Below are 18,707 nucleotides of genomic sequence, written 5' to 3'. Positions count from 1 at the left end.
AAGAAAATATTTTTGTCCTTTTTCCTTAGACTTAAATCCCTCAAGAAAACCGTCTAGGAGATCCATCGTGGGGAAAAGTCCAATTTTTCTACTTTTGTTTTTTCAATTTTTTTCATAGCTACTAAAATACTAAAACACTACACAACTACGAAAACAAAAATAAGAAGTTAACATTTTTCTAACATCCTACTACTAATTATCTAGAGAATTCTCCCAACCCACACTTAAAAGAGTGCAGTGTCCCCAATGCACAAATAAAGCAAAACAATAACGAGGGTGGACAAGAAACTCCCTGAAAGTCTAAAGGCCAAAGCAATGGCGGCTCACGGGGTACTCAGACTTTCCCCAGGCATGGTCCTTTGTGTGGGCACCCCACACTTAGTTCTCACCATCTAACTTGCTTTTGCACACTTCCAATAGCTTTGCCTCCTATGCTTATAATCCTGCAAAATAAAAACAAACACTACAGCAATAATAAGATAAAAAATAAAAATAAAAGAAAGCAGTAAAGATAGGTTGCCTCCCAACAAGAGCCTGATTTAACGTCGCGGCACGACACAGAATCCCGTCTAATCATTGGCAAGTAACACCTTCGACTTCTGACGATCAAAGTCACCTCCAGAATAGTGCTTTACTCTTTGTCCGTTCACTAAGAACGTTCTCTCGCCACCTAAGATGCGCAGCTCAATTGCACCATGTGGAGTGACTCTCACTGCCTCAAACGGGCCCGACCATCTCGATTTGAGCTTCCTGGAAAGAGTCTTAATCTCAAATTGAACAAGAGAACCAATTGGCCCGGTTCGAACTCGCGATGGTGGATATGCTTATCATGCCAGCGCTTGGTCTTTTCTTTATATAATTTGGCATTCTCATACGCATGCAAGTGAAACGTATCAAGCTTGTTCAATTGCATCACCCGCTTTCTACCCACTAATTCTGCATCAAACTTTAGCTTCTTTATCGCCCAATAGGCCTTGTGCTCAAGTTCCACTGGTAAATGACATGCCTTCCCATAAACTAGCTTGTAAGGGGAGAATCTGATTGGAGTTTTGTAGGCAGTCCGGTATGCCCATAGAGCATCATCAAGCTTTGCAGCCCAATCTTTCCTACTTGCACTAATTGTCTTCTCCAGGATCTGCTTTATCTCTCTATTTGAAACTTCAACTTTCCCACTAGTCAGAGGATGGTAAGCGGTTGCAACCTTATGTTTGACCCCATATTGCGCTAAGACATTGTCCAAGAGCTTGTTACAGAAATGGGTGTCCCCATCACTAATTATCTCTCAGAGTGCCGAACCTTGTAAAGATATGCTTTTTCACAAAGTTGACCACAACCTTGGCATCATTGGTAGGAAGAGCAATGGCCTCTACCCACTTCGACACATAGTCAACGGCTGCTAAAATGTACTTGCACCCACTGGACAAGGGAAACGGACCCATAAAATTAATTCCCCACACATCAAAAATTTCAACCTCCATAATACCGTGCAATGGCATCTCATGCCTTTTCGTGATTGTTCCTGTTCTCTGGCACTATCACACCTCCTCACAAACTCATGGGCATCTTTAAACACCCTAGGCCAATAAAAACCCGATTGCAACACCTTAGGTGCTGTTTTGTCACCCGCATAATGACCATCATAAGGCGACGCATCACAGTCATGTAAGATAGCATTTATTTTAGATTCGGGCACACATCTTCTCATTAACTGATCGGTACAAGATTTGAACAGAAATGGCTCATCCCATACATATGACCTCACATCTCGCAAGAACTTCTTTTTAGCATAAGGTTCAAGATCAGCGGCATCTCTCCACTTGCCAGATAGTTCACAAAATCTGCATACCATGGCACCTCCCCAGCAGTAATGGCCAACAATTGCTCATCCGGGAATGTTTCCTTGATGACATCTCCCTCGGGTTCATGATTCCGAGTTTTTAACCTGGATAATGATCAACCACTTGGTTCTCTATTCCTTTACGGTCTCGAATCTCCAAATCAAATTCCTGCAAGAGTAAAACACAACGGATTAGCCTTAGTTTAGCATCTTTCTTTTCGAACAAATACCTGATCGCTGCATGGTCTGTGTAGACGATGACTTTGGTGCCAACCTAATAGGCCCAAAATTTATCGAATGCCCACACTACAGCAAGCAACTCCTTTTCTGTCACAGTATAATTTATTTGAGCAGGAGAAAGAGTCTTGCTTGCATAGAAAAAGGAGTGAAAAATTTTGCTCCTCCTCTGGCCCAACACGGCCTCAATTGCACCATCACTAGCGTCACACATAAGCTCATATGGCTCTTTCCAGTCAGGAGCCTCTATGATTGGTGCACTCACTAATTTCTTTTTCAGCTCCTCGAATGCTTTTAGACAAGCATCATCAAACTTGAACAACACATCCTTCTCCAACAACCTACACAAAGGAGAATAAATTTTTGAGAAATCCTTTAAAATCGGCGATAAAAACCTGCATGTCCCAGAAAACTCCTAACTCCTTTCACTGAAATCGATGGTGGCAACTTTTCAATTAATTTCACCTTAGCTTTGTCAATTTCCATTCCATCTTTGGACACCTTGTGTCCCAGCTCTATACCTTCACGTACCATAAAATGACACTTTTCCCAATTCAGTACCAGATTAGTCTCCTCACACCTGGCAAACACTTTAGCAAGATTGGTCAAGAATTCATCAAAAGAAGGACCAAACACAGAAAAATCATCCATAAAAACCTCCACAAACTGTTCCACCATATTGGTGAAAATAGCCATCATATACCTTTAAAAAGTCGCAGGTGCATTACACAACCCGAATGGCATTCTCTTAAATGCATAAGTGCCATAAGGGCACGTAAAAGTGGTCTTTTCTTGATCTTCCGGGGCAATAGCAATCTGATTATACCCCGAATAGCCGTCAAGGAAATAATAGTATTCCTGTCTGGCTAACCTGTCAAGCATTTGATCAATGAAGGGGAGGGGGAAGTGATCTTTTCGTGTAGCATTACTCAACTTCCTATAATCTATGCATATTCGCCAACCAGTCACAGTCCTAGTTGGGATTAATTCATTTTGTTCATTCACTACAACAGTCATACCCCCCTTTTTAGGTACACATTGAACAGGGCTTACCCACTTACTATCGGAGATGGGAAATACTATACCTATGTCGAGCCACTTAATCACTTCTTTTCTTACGACCTTTTTCATGATTGGATTTAGGCGGCGTTGATGTTCTACGCTAGGCTTGTGTCCCTCCTCCATGAGTATTTTGTGCAAGCAGAATGCAGGGCTAATACCCTTTATGTCAGACATTGTCCAACCAATGGCATGTTTGTGCTCCCTCAGCACCCTTAAGAGCTTTTCTTCCTGCAATTTAGACAAATGAGAAGAAACAATCATAGGTAAAGTGTTAGAACTACCTAAATATACATAATGAAGCTGAGATGGTAAGGGTTTAAGTTCCAGTTTTGGAGCCTCCTCAACTGAGGGTCTAGGGGGCAGGCCGATTGGCCTATCCAGAGGCTCAAATTGGGATCTTTCTCTTATGTATTCACAAGATGCATCCAAAATTTGCAATATCTCCTCAACCTCTTCCTCCAGTTCCAAGTGATTGAACAACATCAATGCCTTTTCTAGTGCATCTTCTTTAAATGCACTTGGCTCTACGGCCGGTTCATTTATCTTCACCACAGAAATCATGGCCAGGTCCTTGTAATGACGAAGCAACTTAATGGCTCGATATACATTGAAGACCGCTTCTTCATTGTCCACCCTCAGGATCATCTTACCTTCTCGAACTTTGATAATGGCATCTCCAGTGGCCAAAAGAGGTCGTCCCAAGATGATAGGAACTAACTCATCAGCCTCGTAGTCTAGGATGATAAAATCTGCAGGGAAAATAAACTTCCCAATATGCAACAAGACGTCCTTAATTACCCATTCAGGATAAATATAAGATTTGTCAGCTAACTATAGAAGCACCGTGGTGGGTGTCGGAGCTCCTAATCCCAATTGTTTGAATGCTGAAAATGACATCAGATTGAACTTGCACCCAAATCACACAAGGCTCTACCCACATCAGTTTCACCAATCCTTACGGGGATAGTAAAACTACCCGGATCCTTAAGCTTTTGTGGAAGCTTATGTTGAATCCTGAAAGTGCACTCCTCGGTAAGTGCGCCGGTCTCAAATTTAGTTAACCTCCTCTTATTTGCCACTATATCCTTAATATATTTTGCATATTTTGGGGCCTCACTGAGCATGTCCACCAAATGGATTTTCAAATGTATCTGCTTCAACATATCTAAAAATTTCTGAAACATGTGGTCATCATTTTTCTTTCTCAGTCTTTGAGGAAAAGGAGGTGGCACCCTCTCTAATATTTGCTCAGACTCTGTTTTGTTTCTCTTATCTACCTCTACAGGTTTTGGAACTCTTTCTTCTTCGAGCCCAGACTGCTCCTTTTTCTTCTTAGGCACTTCTACTAACTCTCTCCCACTTCTCAATGTCACTGTACTGACTTGAGGATTTTTATCTGTATCACTTGGGAGAGCTCCAATAAGTCTAATATTCTGATTGTTAGCCATTTTTCCAAACTGCCTCTCTAGATTTCTGAACGCTGTGAGCAATTGTTGATTCTCAGCCATAACTTTCTGATTGTCTAGCAAGAGCTTTTTCATCATGTCAGTCAAACTCTCTTCTGATTGCTGTGGAGGTTGAGGTGGATGATTATAATTCGCTCGAGGCCTGATGTTCTGATTTCCACCCCAAGAGAAGTTAGGATGATTCCTCCTGTTCGGATTATATGTGTTACAATATTGAGCATTTTGATTCATCAGCCCTCTAGCTTGTTGCCCCCACGTAGTAGATGGATTCAGGATTCACGGGGCATATGTCACTAGTGTGACCTTCACCACATAACTCGCAGCAAGTAGACATCTGTTGCACATGCTGCATCTGTTGTGCTTGGTTCATTGTCATCTTATTCATCTGATTTTCTAATCTCGCTATATCTGCCCTCATGGAAGAGAAATCATCAAGCTCGATCACACCTGCTGCCTTTTGTTTATGTGCTCTTTGTGGTTCCCCATCTCCTTGCCAATTATTATCATTAGCAGTGAAATTGTTTAGCAGGATCTGGATCTCACTATAAGGTCTTTCCATGCAACTACCCCTACATGCTGAGTCAAGATTCATCTTTGATGCCTTGTCCAACCCATCAATGGAATTGTGACCCAATACCTCATCAGTGTGACAATGATGTGGGCAGTCTTTGAGTAGCTTCTTGTATCTTTCCCAAGCATGACAAAGAGTCTCGCCATCTCATTGTTGAAACCCTAGAATCTGGCTCCTCAGCGACTTTGTCTTCTTAGTGGGAAAAAACTTGATTAAGAATTTCCTTGCTAGATCATCCCAATTGTGGATTGAGTTCGCGGGCTCCTTTTGCAACCATTCCTTAGCTTCCCCTAGCAGTGAAAAGGGAAACAGTGCCAGCCTGACATAGTCCTTGGAAACATTTAGATAATTGTAAGTGTCTGTAATTTTCAGGAAGTTCTGAATGTGCCTCTACGGGTCTTCATGAGATAGACCCACATATTGCCCTGTGGACTGAATCAGTTGTACCATGTACTGTTTGAGTTCAAAATGACCCGTAATCTCAAGCTTCACAATTGCCTGAGTCATACTAGCAAGATTGGGCCTTGCAGCTTCTATCACCGTGCGCCCTTCATTACCTGCCATCTCTATTGGTTGTTATTGAACTACGATGTCCAACTCTCTTTCAATTCTTGTTCTAGCTTCAACTTCCCTCTTCACTCTATGAAGTGTTCGTTCGATCTCAGGATCAAGAGGAAGGATATTGTTTGTGCTTCTACTCCACCGCATTCAAGAGAACAACCTGCGTTATCACAAATAAACCAAACTAAAAATTAAAACTTGAACAAATAACGAATAAAAGCTTAACACAGATAAACAATCAATAACTAAGTCCCCGACAACGACACCAGAAACTTGTTGGTTCCCCAAGTAAACGCAAGTATACGTGGCCGTCAAGTAATAAAGTGACTCGAAAGTTGGATGTCGAACCCACACAGACTTAGATCAATTGTCAACTATGCAAACTAAAATCAATTAATTGTCCAAGATATTTAAGAGTGATGTATTTCTATTAATCTACTATTGCAGAAATTAAACAAGTAACAACTAATTTATCAAGAATGCAAATGTGTATGATGAGATTTTAATTCAGAGGAGGTGAAAATTCCAGGGTTGTGGTTGGTTTATCAATCCTATTAAGTTTAATAATCACACTCGTTAATCCAGATTATCTATGGTTGCTAATTAATCGGATCGTTTATATGAATAGCATGTTCCCACAATACTACTCGCCTGCCCATAATATATCAATCCTATATTCCTATGGTATTGAGTCTATCATGAACGAATATAATACGATATTCAAATAAGAAAGATTGTTAAGTATATTCTTATCCTAACCGCGAAATTATCCCCTGAGCCACGGGTTCAGAAACATGCTCTCTCTCATTCTACTCTAATCTAAACACGGCTTTCCCCAAGCATAGCATAGATAGTAGGGTGAATTGGTAGCTACAATAATTCACAAGTTAAAACTAGAATTAAAGAAACAACCACAAGATGATAATCTGAATTAACGAAGATGTAATTAATAAACGTAAATAATCATGTCAACCACAACCCTAGAACTAGAGTGCTTAGTCACTCATGTTCGTAGTAACAATTTTTCAAGTATTTTGCATAAACAAATTACAAAGAAAAGATAAAGGATTGAAAAACTTGATGATTTTCTCCTCCAAAAGTTGTTCCACGTGATGTTCTTGCCTCCGGTCGCAAAAACTCCTCTAAAAATGATGTTTAATGACTATTTAGATGTGTAGGGAAAAAGCGTGGACGAAATAACCAAGTCCAAAACCAAAAATGAGACAAATAGGCTTTAAAACCCGGAACACCCTCGCTACAGGCCTTGCGGCGCGAGGCAAAACTTGAGCTTCATCTCGCTGTAGCCCGTGCGACGCAAGCTCTGTCGCGCGCTTTAATCCTCGCCTCGCCTGCTCTAACGCGAGTAAAGTAGCTCGCTACGTCTGCTGCTGGTTTGATTAAACTTTGTTGCCTAACATTTCCAATTCACGTTTTTGTTTCTTTTTTCAATTATTCTTTTTGTCTTCTTTTGATTTGTCTCTTTTGTCTTCCTTTGTAATGTTAAACTTTAATCCTTATATATCCACTAATTAAATAATCATAACTTCATTCTTGTTGTGTATAAAATACACATAAAATCTCTACTTTGCTCCAAATTTCGTCTTCAACGTACCTACACATAAAATAAACTCAATTAAGCACAAATATAGTATAGTTTAGCATTAAAGCCCCAAAATGTAAGGTAAGTAATGCACTAAAAATATGAAATTATAACCAAACATCAGAAATCGCTTGGATAAATTGTCATTCGCGAAAGGGGATATCCTATAATTATATTAGATCAATATACAATCTGTTACAAGAAACTGTTTGATTCTTAATGGTAAAATACTTGCACGATAGTTATATCAAATACGAATTGTCTTTATACGATTTTATTTGTGTGCGTGCGCGCAACTAATTAAAAGGAACCGAACATGATCTTGTTTTTCATTATCAGTTTCATGTGATTTTTTCTAGACCAAGTGAATTTCAAATGGCTCAAACATGCATCACTTTTGATGTTCCCCAGGACGTGAGTATCAAAATTGCCCACTTAATGTTTGGCGTTATTATCACTTGCCACTAAGATTTTAGTGGAAAAGTTAAGTAAAAGGATAATACGAAGATCATAAAATTCGCCCGGGCGGTATTAGTGTCTAGATATTAATAATTTGTACATATTTAATATATTTCTAGCATAAATACAGTATTTTTGTAACATGTACACTAGCTCCACCCCTGTAATTCAGGTGTGTAAGTGGCAAAAGAAGCCAAATTCTCATATGAATATGTGTAAAAGAAGAAAGGGGAAGACCTAAAACATGGCAGAGCTAAGCACCTGCTCATCTCTTTCAGTAGTAGAATTAGTTTAGACAGTTTGTAACACATGATCAAGCTTATTAGTTTAACAGTATCAGAAGAAGATTCTTAGTCTAAGTAAAAAATTGAACACTAAATTCAGACTAATAGCATCTACATAGCATCAAACCAAATGACTAATTAGAAAACAACTTGAAACTACTGATATTACTTCAAAAGTACAGTATGTACAGTTATTGTTCAAATCTCAAATGAATTGTTAGAGATATATCCATGAGAAACAATAAACAAACTTTCAAAGTCAAGAATCAAGAATTGAACCTAGCTATACTGTCCATTAAGTTAGCTGAAACTTTTCAGGTAGATCGTTCCAATATTTTATAGCAGCATCTCTTGTAAATGCATCTTAGACTCCCAAGATTGTTGGTTTAACATTACTGTCTGATCCATCCTCATTGCAGCCAATCTATCCGTCATAGGCGCATGATCTAACATGGCGTCCACAAGATCAGAAAAAAAGCTGGATTCTGTTTCAGTAATTGTTTCCCCCATCAAACCATCCTCCTCGTTACCCGTACCCTCATTGAGTTGTACTAACTCACCCCCCTCTAGTGTGTGCAGCTCAGGTTCCACAGAGGCTGGTCCCTCCAATTGCACAATAGTATTCCCTCAAAATCCAGGGTAGTATCAGTTGCTGGTTGAATAGAATAAGGTGTTGTGTCACATTCACCTGTTTCAATTTCATTAGAATTTAGCATAGTAGTCGATTCAGGAACCAATTGCACCTGATTGTTCCCCATACCATAACCCCTGCAACCAGTTAGTAGTTCAAGAAAACTTGTAGCCTTGACTTCAGATTCCATAAATGCAATATTATGCTCCTCATTAACAGCAAAAGAACAACCTTCTTCTTCTTGATCTTGTGTCTGGATCTTCTCCAATAGTGTGTCACAGCCCATATTTTCATCCGATCTAACCATTATTTCAGGCACATTAAATTCTTGCATCGCGTTCTCAAAGTCAGCGATCATAGATTCTTGAAATTGAGAAAAAGTAGTTAGCCCCAACGACGAACCATTCTCTACACCAGTAGCCTCGTGACTTTGCACCTTAGATTCCTCCATTGGTTCTTCAACATAATAGATAGGAGTGATCATCTCAGTATATTCCTGATCCATCAAAGGCTTAACCGAATTTATCCCAACAGTTTCCACCATTAATGGTTCAACAGATTCTACTATTGCTTTCTCAACAAAATAGTCCTGATCCATCAATGGCTGATCAACATAATTATTTATATCAGAAGTCACCTCAGTATCCACCTTCTCTTGTTCAGAACATGACTCCATAGTAGTTGTCACATTACTAGTCTGACTAAAATTACAAGTAGTACTTCTTTTGGGCAACTTTTTTATGGCACAAATAACATAATCTTTACGCTCAGAATTACTGAACTTATTAAGAATAGGATCAGACAACACATATTCCTTCATTAGCCACTTACCATCATTATAATCATCAGAATTAATACACTTATTATTCTTCTTCTCAGTATAACACATACTCTTCATTCGTCCAATAATCAAATCTCTTTTCCTCTGATCACAACTCTTTATAGTAACAGCTCTTCCCTTATCTTGTTGTTTCCAAGTTCCACCTCTTTTTCCTACAATCCTACTAAACCTTCCCTTGTTCTTCTTCCTTGGTGTAATAAAGTAACGGTAAATACTTGTGTCCCAATTATCTTCTACTCCTCCAGTAGAATGGCCATGGCTGTAAGTTACCCAAGGTTCTTGTTTGTAAACATCATACATTGCAATAAAACCATTGTCATGCAATTCTTGCTTAGCAACAAACATCAAAAGAAATTTCACTAACTCTGAATCCGTCGGTCGAAATCGATACCCTTCTCCAAGATTATCTAACTCCATCATATTCATTGTTTCTTGAATATGAAGATGAAAAAAACGCAGCGGCCAAGACTAGAGAGTTTTGAGTGATAAAATAGGGCTATATATATATACGTGAAGCCCAAGTATATTCAACAAATTTTACCTGAAATCCCTGCCTTTGTAGGAAACCAAACGTGTAACAATTTAGGAAACTTTCTTCTAACGGTCGAAATTGTTCGTTGTAAAATAATTAAAAAAAAAGGAATTGTTAATATATGGAAACATGGGAGTTAAATAATAAAAACAATGTACACTATTTATTCATTTAGCATGTAGTAATCTTTCAAAGAAACAAAAGAGTTAAAAGAATTTCCAAATTAATATATTTTTGTCAATCTTACCGTGAAATATATGTTATTTTTGTGTATTCTTGAGTTTTTTTATTTTTATAGAATTTAATGTTTATATTTCATTTTAAAAAGTAACAGAAATTGTTAATATGTAGAAATTGTTCGTAGTAAATAAAACAAAAGTGTTAATATGTGGGAACTTAGCAGATTTTTTCTTTAAGCAATAAATATTTATAAAACAACCAAGTCAAAACAGAGTTACGTTATGGAAAATCCTTTTTCTTTAAATGAGAAGCATCAAAACAAAAAATAAAAGCTAAACATGAGGGATAGAAATCCCAAGTTACACGAGTTACATAGGATAAAGCTATACGAGCAAGAGAGAGAGCCGCTTTATTAACATTCCGCCTAGTCCATGGAAGGACAAATCATTAAATTAATTCTTCAAACACAAACAATCCCCAATAATTTGTCTGAATGTGGAAACTTAGGAGTTAAATAATAGAAACGATGTACTCTATTTATTCATTTATCATGAGTAATTTTTTTCTTTAAAACAAAAACCAATGTTAAACCTTCCAAAAATATGTTATTTTTACGTATGACATTATCTTTGGCTTTTTAAAAAAATAGAATTTGATGTTTTTATTTATTTTAAAAGGCGTATACTAAAATAATATTAGCAGAATACACAGACAGACATTTTAACTATCCCAAAAATTCCACTTGAACACCTCAACTAAGCCATTTACCAACGGAACACTTTAACTCTATCTTTACTGTACCATTTTAACACGTCCGACTGACATGGCAAATAATGTGAGCATCACTGCTGTTCAGCGCGAGAACATTAAAAATATGCTGACAAAAACTATTTCAACGGTAAAATACATACGGTAAAAATATACCCCTTCCCTATTATATAAACCCTTGTCCCTTTTTACTTTGTCTCTTAAATCCAGCCATATTTCTTCACCCTTTTCTTGATTTTCTGGTTTAAAAATTCTACTCTTCTCTCCAAATTGAAAGTAGTCTCGCATGAGTGTTCGGATTTTGGCTTAAGCTCTCAATTTTGTGGATAATGTCTCTCACACCAAGAATCGATTCATGTCGGTGTGATCATGAATGTCAATCAAAAACTTCATGGTCTCCATCTAATCCTGGAAGGAGGTTCTATGGATGCAAAATTGAAAAGGTAAGTGTTAATTAACTACAATTAATTATTTTTACTATGTTGTCCCCGATTTTAGTTTGAATCAATTTCTTTTTTTTTTTGAAGGACAAAGGTGGATGTAAGTATTTTAGGTGGGTTAATGACGAGTTTCCTAGCCATGCGAATAGGGTTATTTAGGATTTATTGAACAGGGTCAAAGCTTTTGAAGAAGAAAGGGCTCGACCAAGAATATGGAGGAAGAAATTGGCTTCTGTTATAGTAATAGTGCTAATTATCTGGGTTTGCTATTGTGCCTTCGATCGTTGAAGTTGTTGTGGTTCTGCATGTGTTTGGAGTAGAAGCATTTTGATGCCATTATGTCATCTATGTCTTAGCTCTTGTATTTTGCGTTTTTAATGGTTGTTGATATATTTTGGATGTGTCTTAACTGGTAGTTTGTGTGAATGTATTGTGGTCTGTGGCCTTATTTCAATGAATTGAAGAAATCTTCTGCCATTTTTTTATGTACTGGTTCAAATATGGAATTCGAAGTACTAACATGTTGAAGTTGTAATAGAACTCAACTGATAAGTACTTAACAAACATCCATCACAGCCTACCATCTTCCAGATTTACCAAGCACATACAGTCCAACTTATGAGCCATATCTTATGTTCATTTGAAGAAAAAGCACAACAATTGCATTCACAACTGTTGCAAAGGTTGTTGAGGCTGCCAACTGATGTTATAAAAGCAACAAATAGCACGAATATTGAGGCTACCAATAGCATTTAAATTGCATTCACAACTAAAGTGTTATACAACACCAGTCATATTTCCAAAAGTTGAATAGAAATGCAACAAAGCTTGAACATAACTTCTTAAATTAGTGTCAACTAGTGACCCAAAAAAGACAGCATAATTAATCCAAGTCTGGATACTTAGTAAAATAAATGAACTCAAAATAGCATATGCCTAACACAACTACATTCTTGAGGATGCTCTTTTGCATTATGGTGCTGGAGGGCTGGACCTGCAACTTAAGAGGTAGTTGATGAAGATCCAATTTGGTTTCTCCTGTTTGCACTTAGTTGTTGTAGCTGGGAAGTAGTAATAGCATTTCTGCCTTTAAACTTAAGCCTAGAAGTTTTAAAATCAAGGTCAATATTGACTACACTAGTATCCTTCACAACCTTAGTCCCATTTGATTGCTCTTTTAACCCCAACAGTAAGTTTTCTAGGAGCAGTTGCTGGAGGTGCATTTGGAATGCACCCATGCCAAATCTAGTATTGTTGCCCCTTCCTCTGCCACTGCATATATTAGTTGCACTAGATTCTTGAGTTGCTTGACTTTCTTAGTTTTCTTGAGTTGAATGTCTACTTGTAGACTCTCCAATTCCACCATAAAAAAATTCCAATTACATCATTTATTTAAGTTAGCATTTGAAGTGAAAAGAAAGGTGAAAAACATTACAACTTACCCTTGATTGGAAGGAAGACTTGTTATGACCTGCTTGATGACATTTGGAACATGTCATCTTTACTACTTGCTTGGAGAGCTTGCCATACTTTTTTGTTTAAGGCTCATTCTTGGCCTTTCTTCTTTTTTTGGGGGGGTCTGCCGGGTCTGCCTGGCACTGGCTTTGGTGCTGGAGGCTCAATTACCAAGTTATTAGTGTCAGGCCACATCTTCATGTTAGGTATTTGTTCAAGAAAGTATTGATATGCCTTGAGAAATGTCTCTTTTTTATGCCAGTTATCCACATAATTATATGGTTCTTCTTCTTGGTGATAGATTGTACATATTGCATGTGCACAAGAGATCCCTCTTAACTGCCCGGATCTACAAGTGCATGTTCTTCTCCTCAAGTTCACTATATATATGTATTCATACTCATCAACCTCAAACCCATCAGTTCCAAACCACAAAACTTTGCATTTCCAAGAAAACTCCTTATTTTCTTCTAGAATCACCCTTGCCATAGGAGAAATGTCTGTAATCCAAATCTCTGCAAACTTTATCATATCAACATGTCTCCTAACTACTTTATATCTAATGTCCTTTAACATGCTAATAATAGACTGGTTCCCAAGTGCCAATATTTAAGAATTAAAGGTCTCACATATATTATTTTCTACAATATCACATTTGAAGTGTTCAAGAAAAAACGCTCTACATCAATACTCTTTGTTATACTTTAATAGGCTTTCACATATATTTTTTCAAGTTTTCCCAACCAGTTCTTATTTCAACTTCACCTCAAAACTAGCCTTAGAATACCTCCAAAATTGCTTTCTCATCTCCTCACCTCTCCATGTTTTTGACCAGTTAGACCATATGTGCCTAGCACACATTCGATGCTCAGAATTTGGTAGTAATTCAGGAATGCTTAGTACAAATACCTACAAAACATAAATGAATCAAACAGAACCCTACAAAATAGAGATGAATAAAATAAAATAATAACACATGAAGTAGAAATTTAAGCCAGAAAGTTTTGGTAAAATTCCTCTTGCGTATCAAACATAACTGTTAATCCAGCTTCATCTCCTAACTCCAAATCAGATCTTAAGTTGCATATAAACAAACTCCAAGATTCTTTTGACTCATCATCTATCACATCCCATGCAATGGGATATTAAGAAAATAGATAAAGGATCTATAGTTGTCGCAATAGATCAGTATTTTCTTTAACGATCAAGTTTGCCTTCGCAAATGAGAAATTGTTGGTTCTCCAAGTACACGCAAGTATAAGTGGCCATCAAGTAATAAAGTCACTTGAAAGTCGGATGTCGAACCCACAGAGACTTAGATCAATTGTCAACTAAGAAAACAAAAATTAATTAATTATCCAAGATATTTAAGAATGATATTTTTCTATTAATGTACTATTGCAAAAATTAAACAAGTAATAACTAATTTATCAAGAATGCAAATGTGTATGATGAGATTTTAATTCAGAGGAGGTGAAAATTCCAGGGTTGTGGTTGGTTTATCAATCCTATTAAGTTCAATAATCACACTCGTTAATCCAGATTATCTATGGTTACTAATTAACCGGATCGTTTATATAAATAGCATGTTCCCACAATACTACTCGCCTGCCCACAATATATCAATCCTATATTCCTATGGTATTGAGTCTATCATGAACGAATATAATACGATATTCAATTAAGCAAGACCAGTAGGTATATTCCTATCTTAACCGCATAATCGTCCCCCGAGCCACGGGTTCAGAAACAAGCTCTCTCTAATTCTACTCTAATCTAAATACGGCTTTCCCCAAGCATAGCATAAATAGTAGGGTGAATTGGTAGCTACAACAATTCACAAGTTAAAACTCGAATTATAGAAACAACCACAAGATGATAATCCAAATTAACGAAGATGTAAATAATAAACGTTAATAATCATATCAACCACAACCCTAGAACTAGAGTGCTTAGCCACTCAAGTTCGTAGTAACAATTTTTCAAGTATTTTGCATAAACAAATTACAAAAAAAAGAAAAATGAATGAAGAACTAGATAATTTTCTCCTCCAAAAGTTGTTCCACGTGATGTTCTTGCCTCGGGTAGCAAAAGCTCCTCTAACAATGGTGTTTAATGACTATTTATACGTGTAGGAAAAAAGTCTAAACGAAATAACCAAGTCCAAAATAAAAAAGGATATAAAATAGGCTTTAAAACCCGGAACACCCTCGCTACAGGCCTCGTGGCGCGAGGCAAAACTCGAGCTTCATCTCACTGTAGCCCGTGCGACGCAAGCTCTGTCTTGCGCTTTAATCCTCACCTCGCCTGCTCTAACGCGAGCAAAGTAGCTTGCTACGCCTGCTGCTGCTTCGATTCAATTTTGTTGCCTAACATTTCCAATTCACGCTTTTGTTTCTTTTTTCAATTGTTCTTTTTGTCTTATTTTGATTTGTCTCTTTTGTCTTCCTTTGTAATGTTAAATTTTAATCCTTATATATCCACTAATTAAATAATCATAACTCCATTCTTGTAGTGTATAAAATACACATAAAATTTCTACTTTGCTCCCAATTTCGTCTTCAACGTACCTTCACATAAAATAAACAAAAATTAAGCACAAATATAGTATAGTTTATCATTAATGCCACAAAATGTAAGGTAAGTAATGTACTAAAAATATGAAATTATAGCCAAACATCACTACCCCTCACTTAAACGTTGCTCGTCCTCGAGCAATCAAACTATACTTTATATAGACACGACCTTTTTAATCAATTCTCCTAACTCATCACACCAAGAATCTTTAAAATAGACTAAGCACAAGGGTGTAACATCTTCACCTCAAGATTTGATTCACAAGTACCATGCTTTATTCACCACTCACTCAGTTACTCTAACATAGAGGTCAATGACATTATTACCTTTCCTTCATGAATCAAGTGCCCTCACACAACAAAAGAGAGTAGTTCTACAAACATTAAAATTTAAGAACAATTAGGAACTCAAGATAGGAAGAATTCACTCACTCTCAGAAATAACATTCATATGCCACAAAAGATGCACAATCGGCTTGCCCGTAGTGTACTACTCTACTAATCGAGTCCATTTAGTCAAGGATCAAGTATGACTTTAATTGGTTGTAATGTAGGTTGTGGGTTGGGTAGGATACATTTGGATATAAGAGTGACTACACCTCCCTAAGCACTTTAATACATATACTTTAACATCCAAACCCCATACTTATGTCAAACCAAACTCCACCATCACATCAATGTATATTACTCCATACTTCTTTTAAGCACAATTACATCAAGAGTCACTACTATCAAGGAATATTTTTCACAACAATACAACTATCTATATATATATATATATATATATATATATATATATATATATATATATATATATATATATATATATATATATATATATATATATATATTTTTTTTTTTCTTTTTCTTTTTCAATTCACGTGGCTCTTACTTTTTCAAAACAGTGGACCTTTCTCCTTATTTCATTAGTTCTGCTCAAAAGCCAAAGCAACCACCTCACACTTAAACTTTTACAAAGTTCATTACAATTCAAGTGCTCATGAGAGGTTAAAAGGTTCAAATAGATGGTTAATTCAAATAAATGGGTAAGGCTTGTAATGTGATTGCCAAAGAAATAGGATTACAGGCTCAAAGGGGTTAACTACAATATATAACAATTAGGCGGGTAAAATATATATATCTGGCTCAATAAAGAAACGCCTATATCACTTCCAAGACTGAACAAAACTACTATTTCGCTTTGCAAACACACGGGGCATGTTCTAGACATCAAATGCAATGCACTGAATAACACACAAACCTCACATACACATGGCATATAACTCACTTAGGATCGAACTCATCAAGACACTCTAGTCAAAGCAGTTAAGAAAATTTAAGATCATACAATTTAAGGTACTTATACAAGAGTCAAAAATTGAGCCTAAGCGTCACAGCCAAAGTACTCACTATTCTCAAGGCATAACAAAGTCAAGAGATATTTCTTCAATTCAATTCATCTCACAATGGCTCCTACTCCTAAAAAAATAAAACTAACTACACCCGGTTCAAATAAAACTCTTGGAAAAGAACTGTGGCACAAAGAAAAATCAAGGGGGAATTACTACACTACATACAAAGAAAATCTTTTTGTCCTTTTTCCTTAGACTTAAATCTCTCAAGAAAACTATCTAGGAAATCCATCGTCGGGAAAAGTCAAAATTTTCTACTTTTTTTTTCAATTTTTTTCATAGCTACTAAAATACTAAAACACTACACAACTACGAAAACAAAAATAAGAAGTTAACATTTTTCTAACATCCTACTACTAATTATCTAGAGAATTATCCCACCCCACACTTAAAAGAGTGCAGTGTCCCCAATGCACAAATAAAGCAAAACAATAACGAGGGTGGACAAGAAATTTCCTTAAAAGCCAAAGGCCGGAGCAATAGCGGCTCATGGGGCACTCAGACTTCCCCCAGGCATGGTCCTTTGTAAGGACCCGACTAGTTGTTTTAAGAATTTATGCCTCATTCAGTGACTTAAGGTCTCTAGCAGCTTCGCAATATGCATTATGACCTGCGGGTGTAGTCGAGTTTGATTTACTAAAGATTAAAAATTAAATAAAAAAAACAATCCTTATTTAGAAGCTTAAATGGAAAGAGTGGTCCGGAGAGTTGACTTTTGAGTAAACGACTACGGAATGGAATTTTGATAATGTCAATAGCTCCGTATGGTGATTTTGGACTTAGGAGCGTATCCGGAAAATTATTTGGAGGTCCGTAGTGGAAGAAAGCTTGAAATGGCGAAAGTCGAATTTTCGGGAAGTTTGACCGGAGGTTGACATTTTGATATCTGGGTCGAAATCCAGTTTTGAAAAATTTCATAGGTCCGTTATGTCATTTATGACTTGTGTGCAAAATTTAAGGTCAATCGGACTTAAATTTGATAGGTTTCGGCGTCGAATGTAGAAGTTAAAATTTCTTAGTTTCATTAAGCTTGAATTGGGGTATGATTCGTTATTTTAGCGTTGTTTGATGTGATTTGAGGTTTCGACTAAGTCCGTAATAGGTTTTGAGACTTGTTGGTATGCTCGGACGGGGTACCGAGTAGCTCAGGTGAGTTTCGGGGTGGTTTCAGACCATTTCTAGTTGCTGGTTTTTGGCTACAGAGGTATGCATCGCGATCGCGAAGAGTAATTTTGCTATTTGGAGACTGTGAATCGCGATCGCGGAAGCCTTTTCGCGATCGCGTCGAGGAAACTCCCGCCGCACTGGCCCGACTTTGGAAGATCATATCTCGTAATCTATAAGGAATTTGGAGATGATCCAAAAATTAAAGTTCTAGTTCTTTGTGTCTAGTTTTCAGAAAGGTAAATCATTTTTAATTTGGAGGTGTGTACAAGAAGATATGGTTTGGAAATCTCTATTGCATAGGGCTGATTTTGGGAGATTATAACTCGAAATCTATAAAGAACTGGGAGATGAAAAACAAATGAAAGTTATAGCTCTTGGAGTCTAGGTTTCAGAAAGTTAAACCATTCATCATTTGGAGTTATATACAAATATTTATGACCATTATACTAGAGGCTGTATGGAAGAGTTGGGGAATTTGTTCTTCGCGATCGCGATTGGTTTTCCGCGATCGCAAAGAGCAATTTTGGGGCTGAAATATTTTGTGCTTTGCGATCGCGAAGCATTTTCCACAATCGCGAAGAGTAAATACCTGGGCAGTAGCTATATTTTGAGGTTTCAGCCATTTTTA

At 37.1% G+C, this 18,707-nt stretch overlaps 1 protein-coding gene across 1 annotated transcript; it reads right to left on the bottom strand.

The window, feature by feature from the left end:
• Positions 1-392: 392 nt before the first annotated feature.
• Positions 393-2,770, bottom strand: LOC104085951 (uncharacterized). The gene is made up of 6 exons (XM_070179419.1): positions 2,523-2,770; positions 2,148-2,415; positions 1,943-2,006; positions 834-1,224; positions 591-750; positions 393-443 (listed from the first exon to the last, which is right to left on the bottom strand). The coding sequence occupies exons 1-6, from the start codon at positions 2,768-2,770 to the stop codon at positions 393-395; spliced, it is 1,182 nt and encodes a 393-aa protein (XP_070035520.1).
• Positions 2,771-18,707: the final 15,937 nt, after the last annotated feature.

The sequence above is a fragment of the Nicotiana tomentosiformis genome, chromosome 6 (genome assembly GCF_000390325.3).
Source record: "Nicotiana tomentosiformis chromosome 6, ASM39032v3, whole genome shotgun sequence".
Taxonomy (NCBI): domain Eukaryota; kingdom Viridiplantae; phylum Streptophyta; class Magnoliopsida; order Solanales; family Solanaceae; genus Nicotiana; species Nicotiana tomentosiformis.
This window is presented reverse-complemented; position numbering and strand designations above follow the sequence as displayed.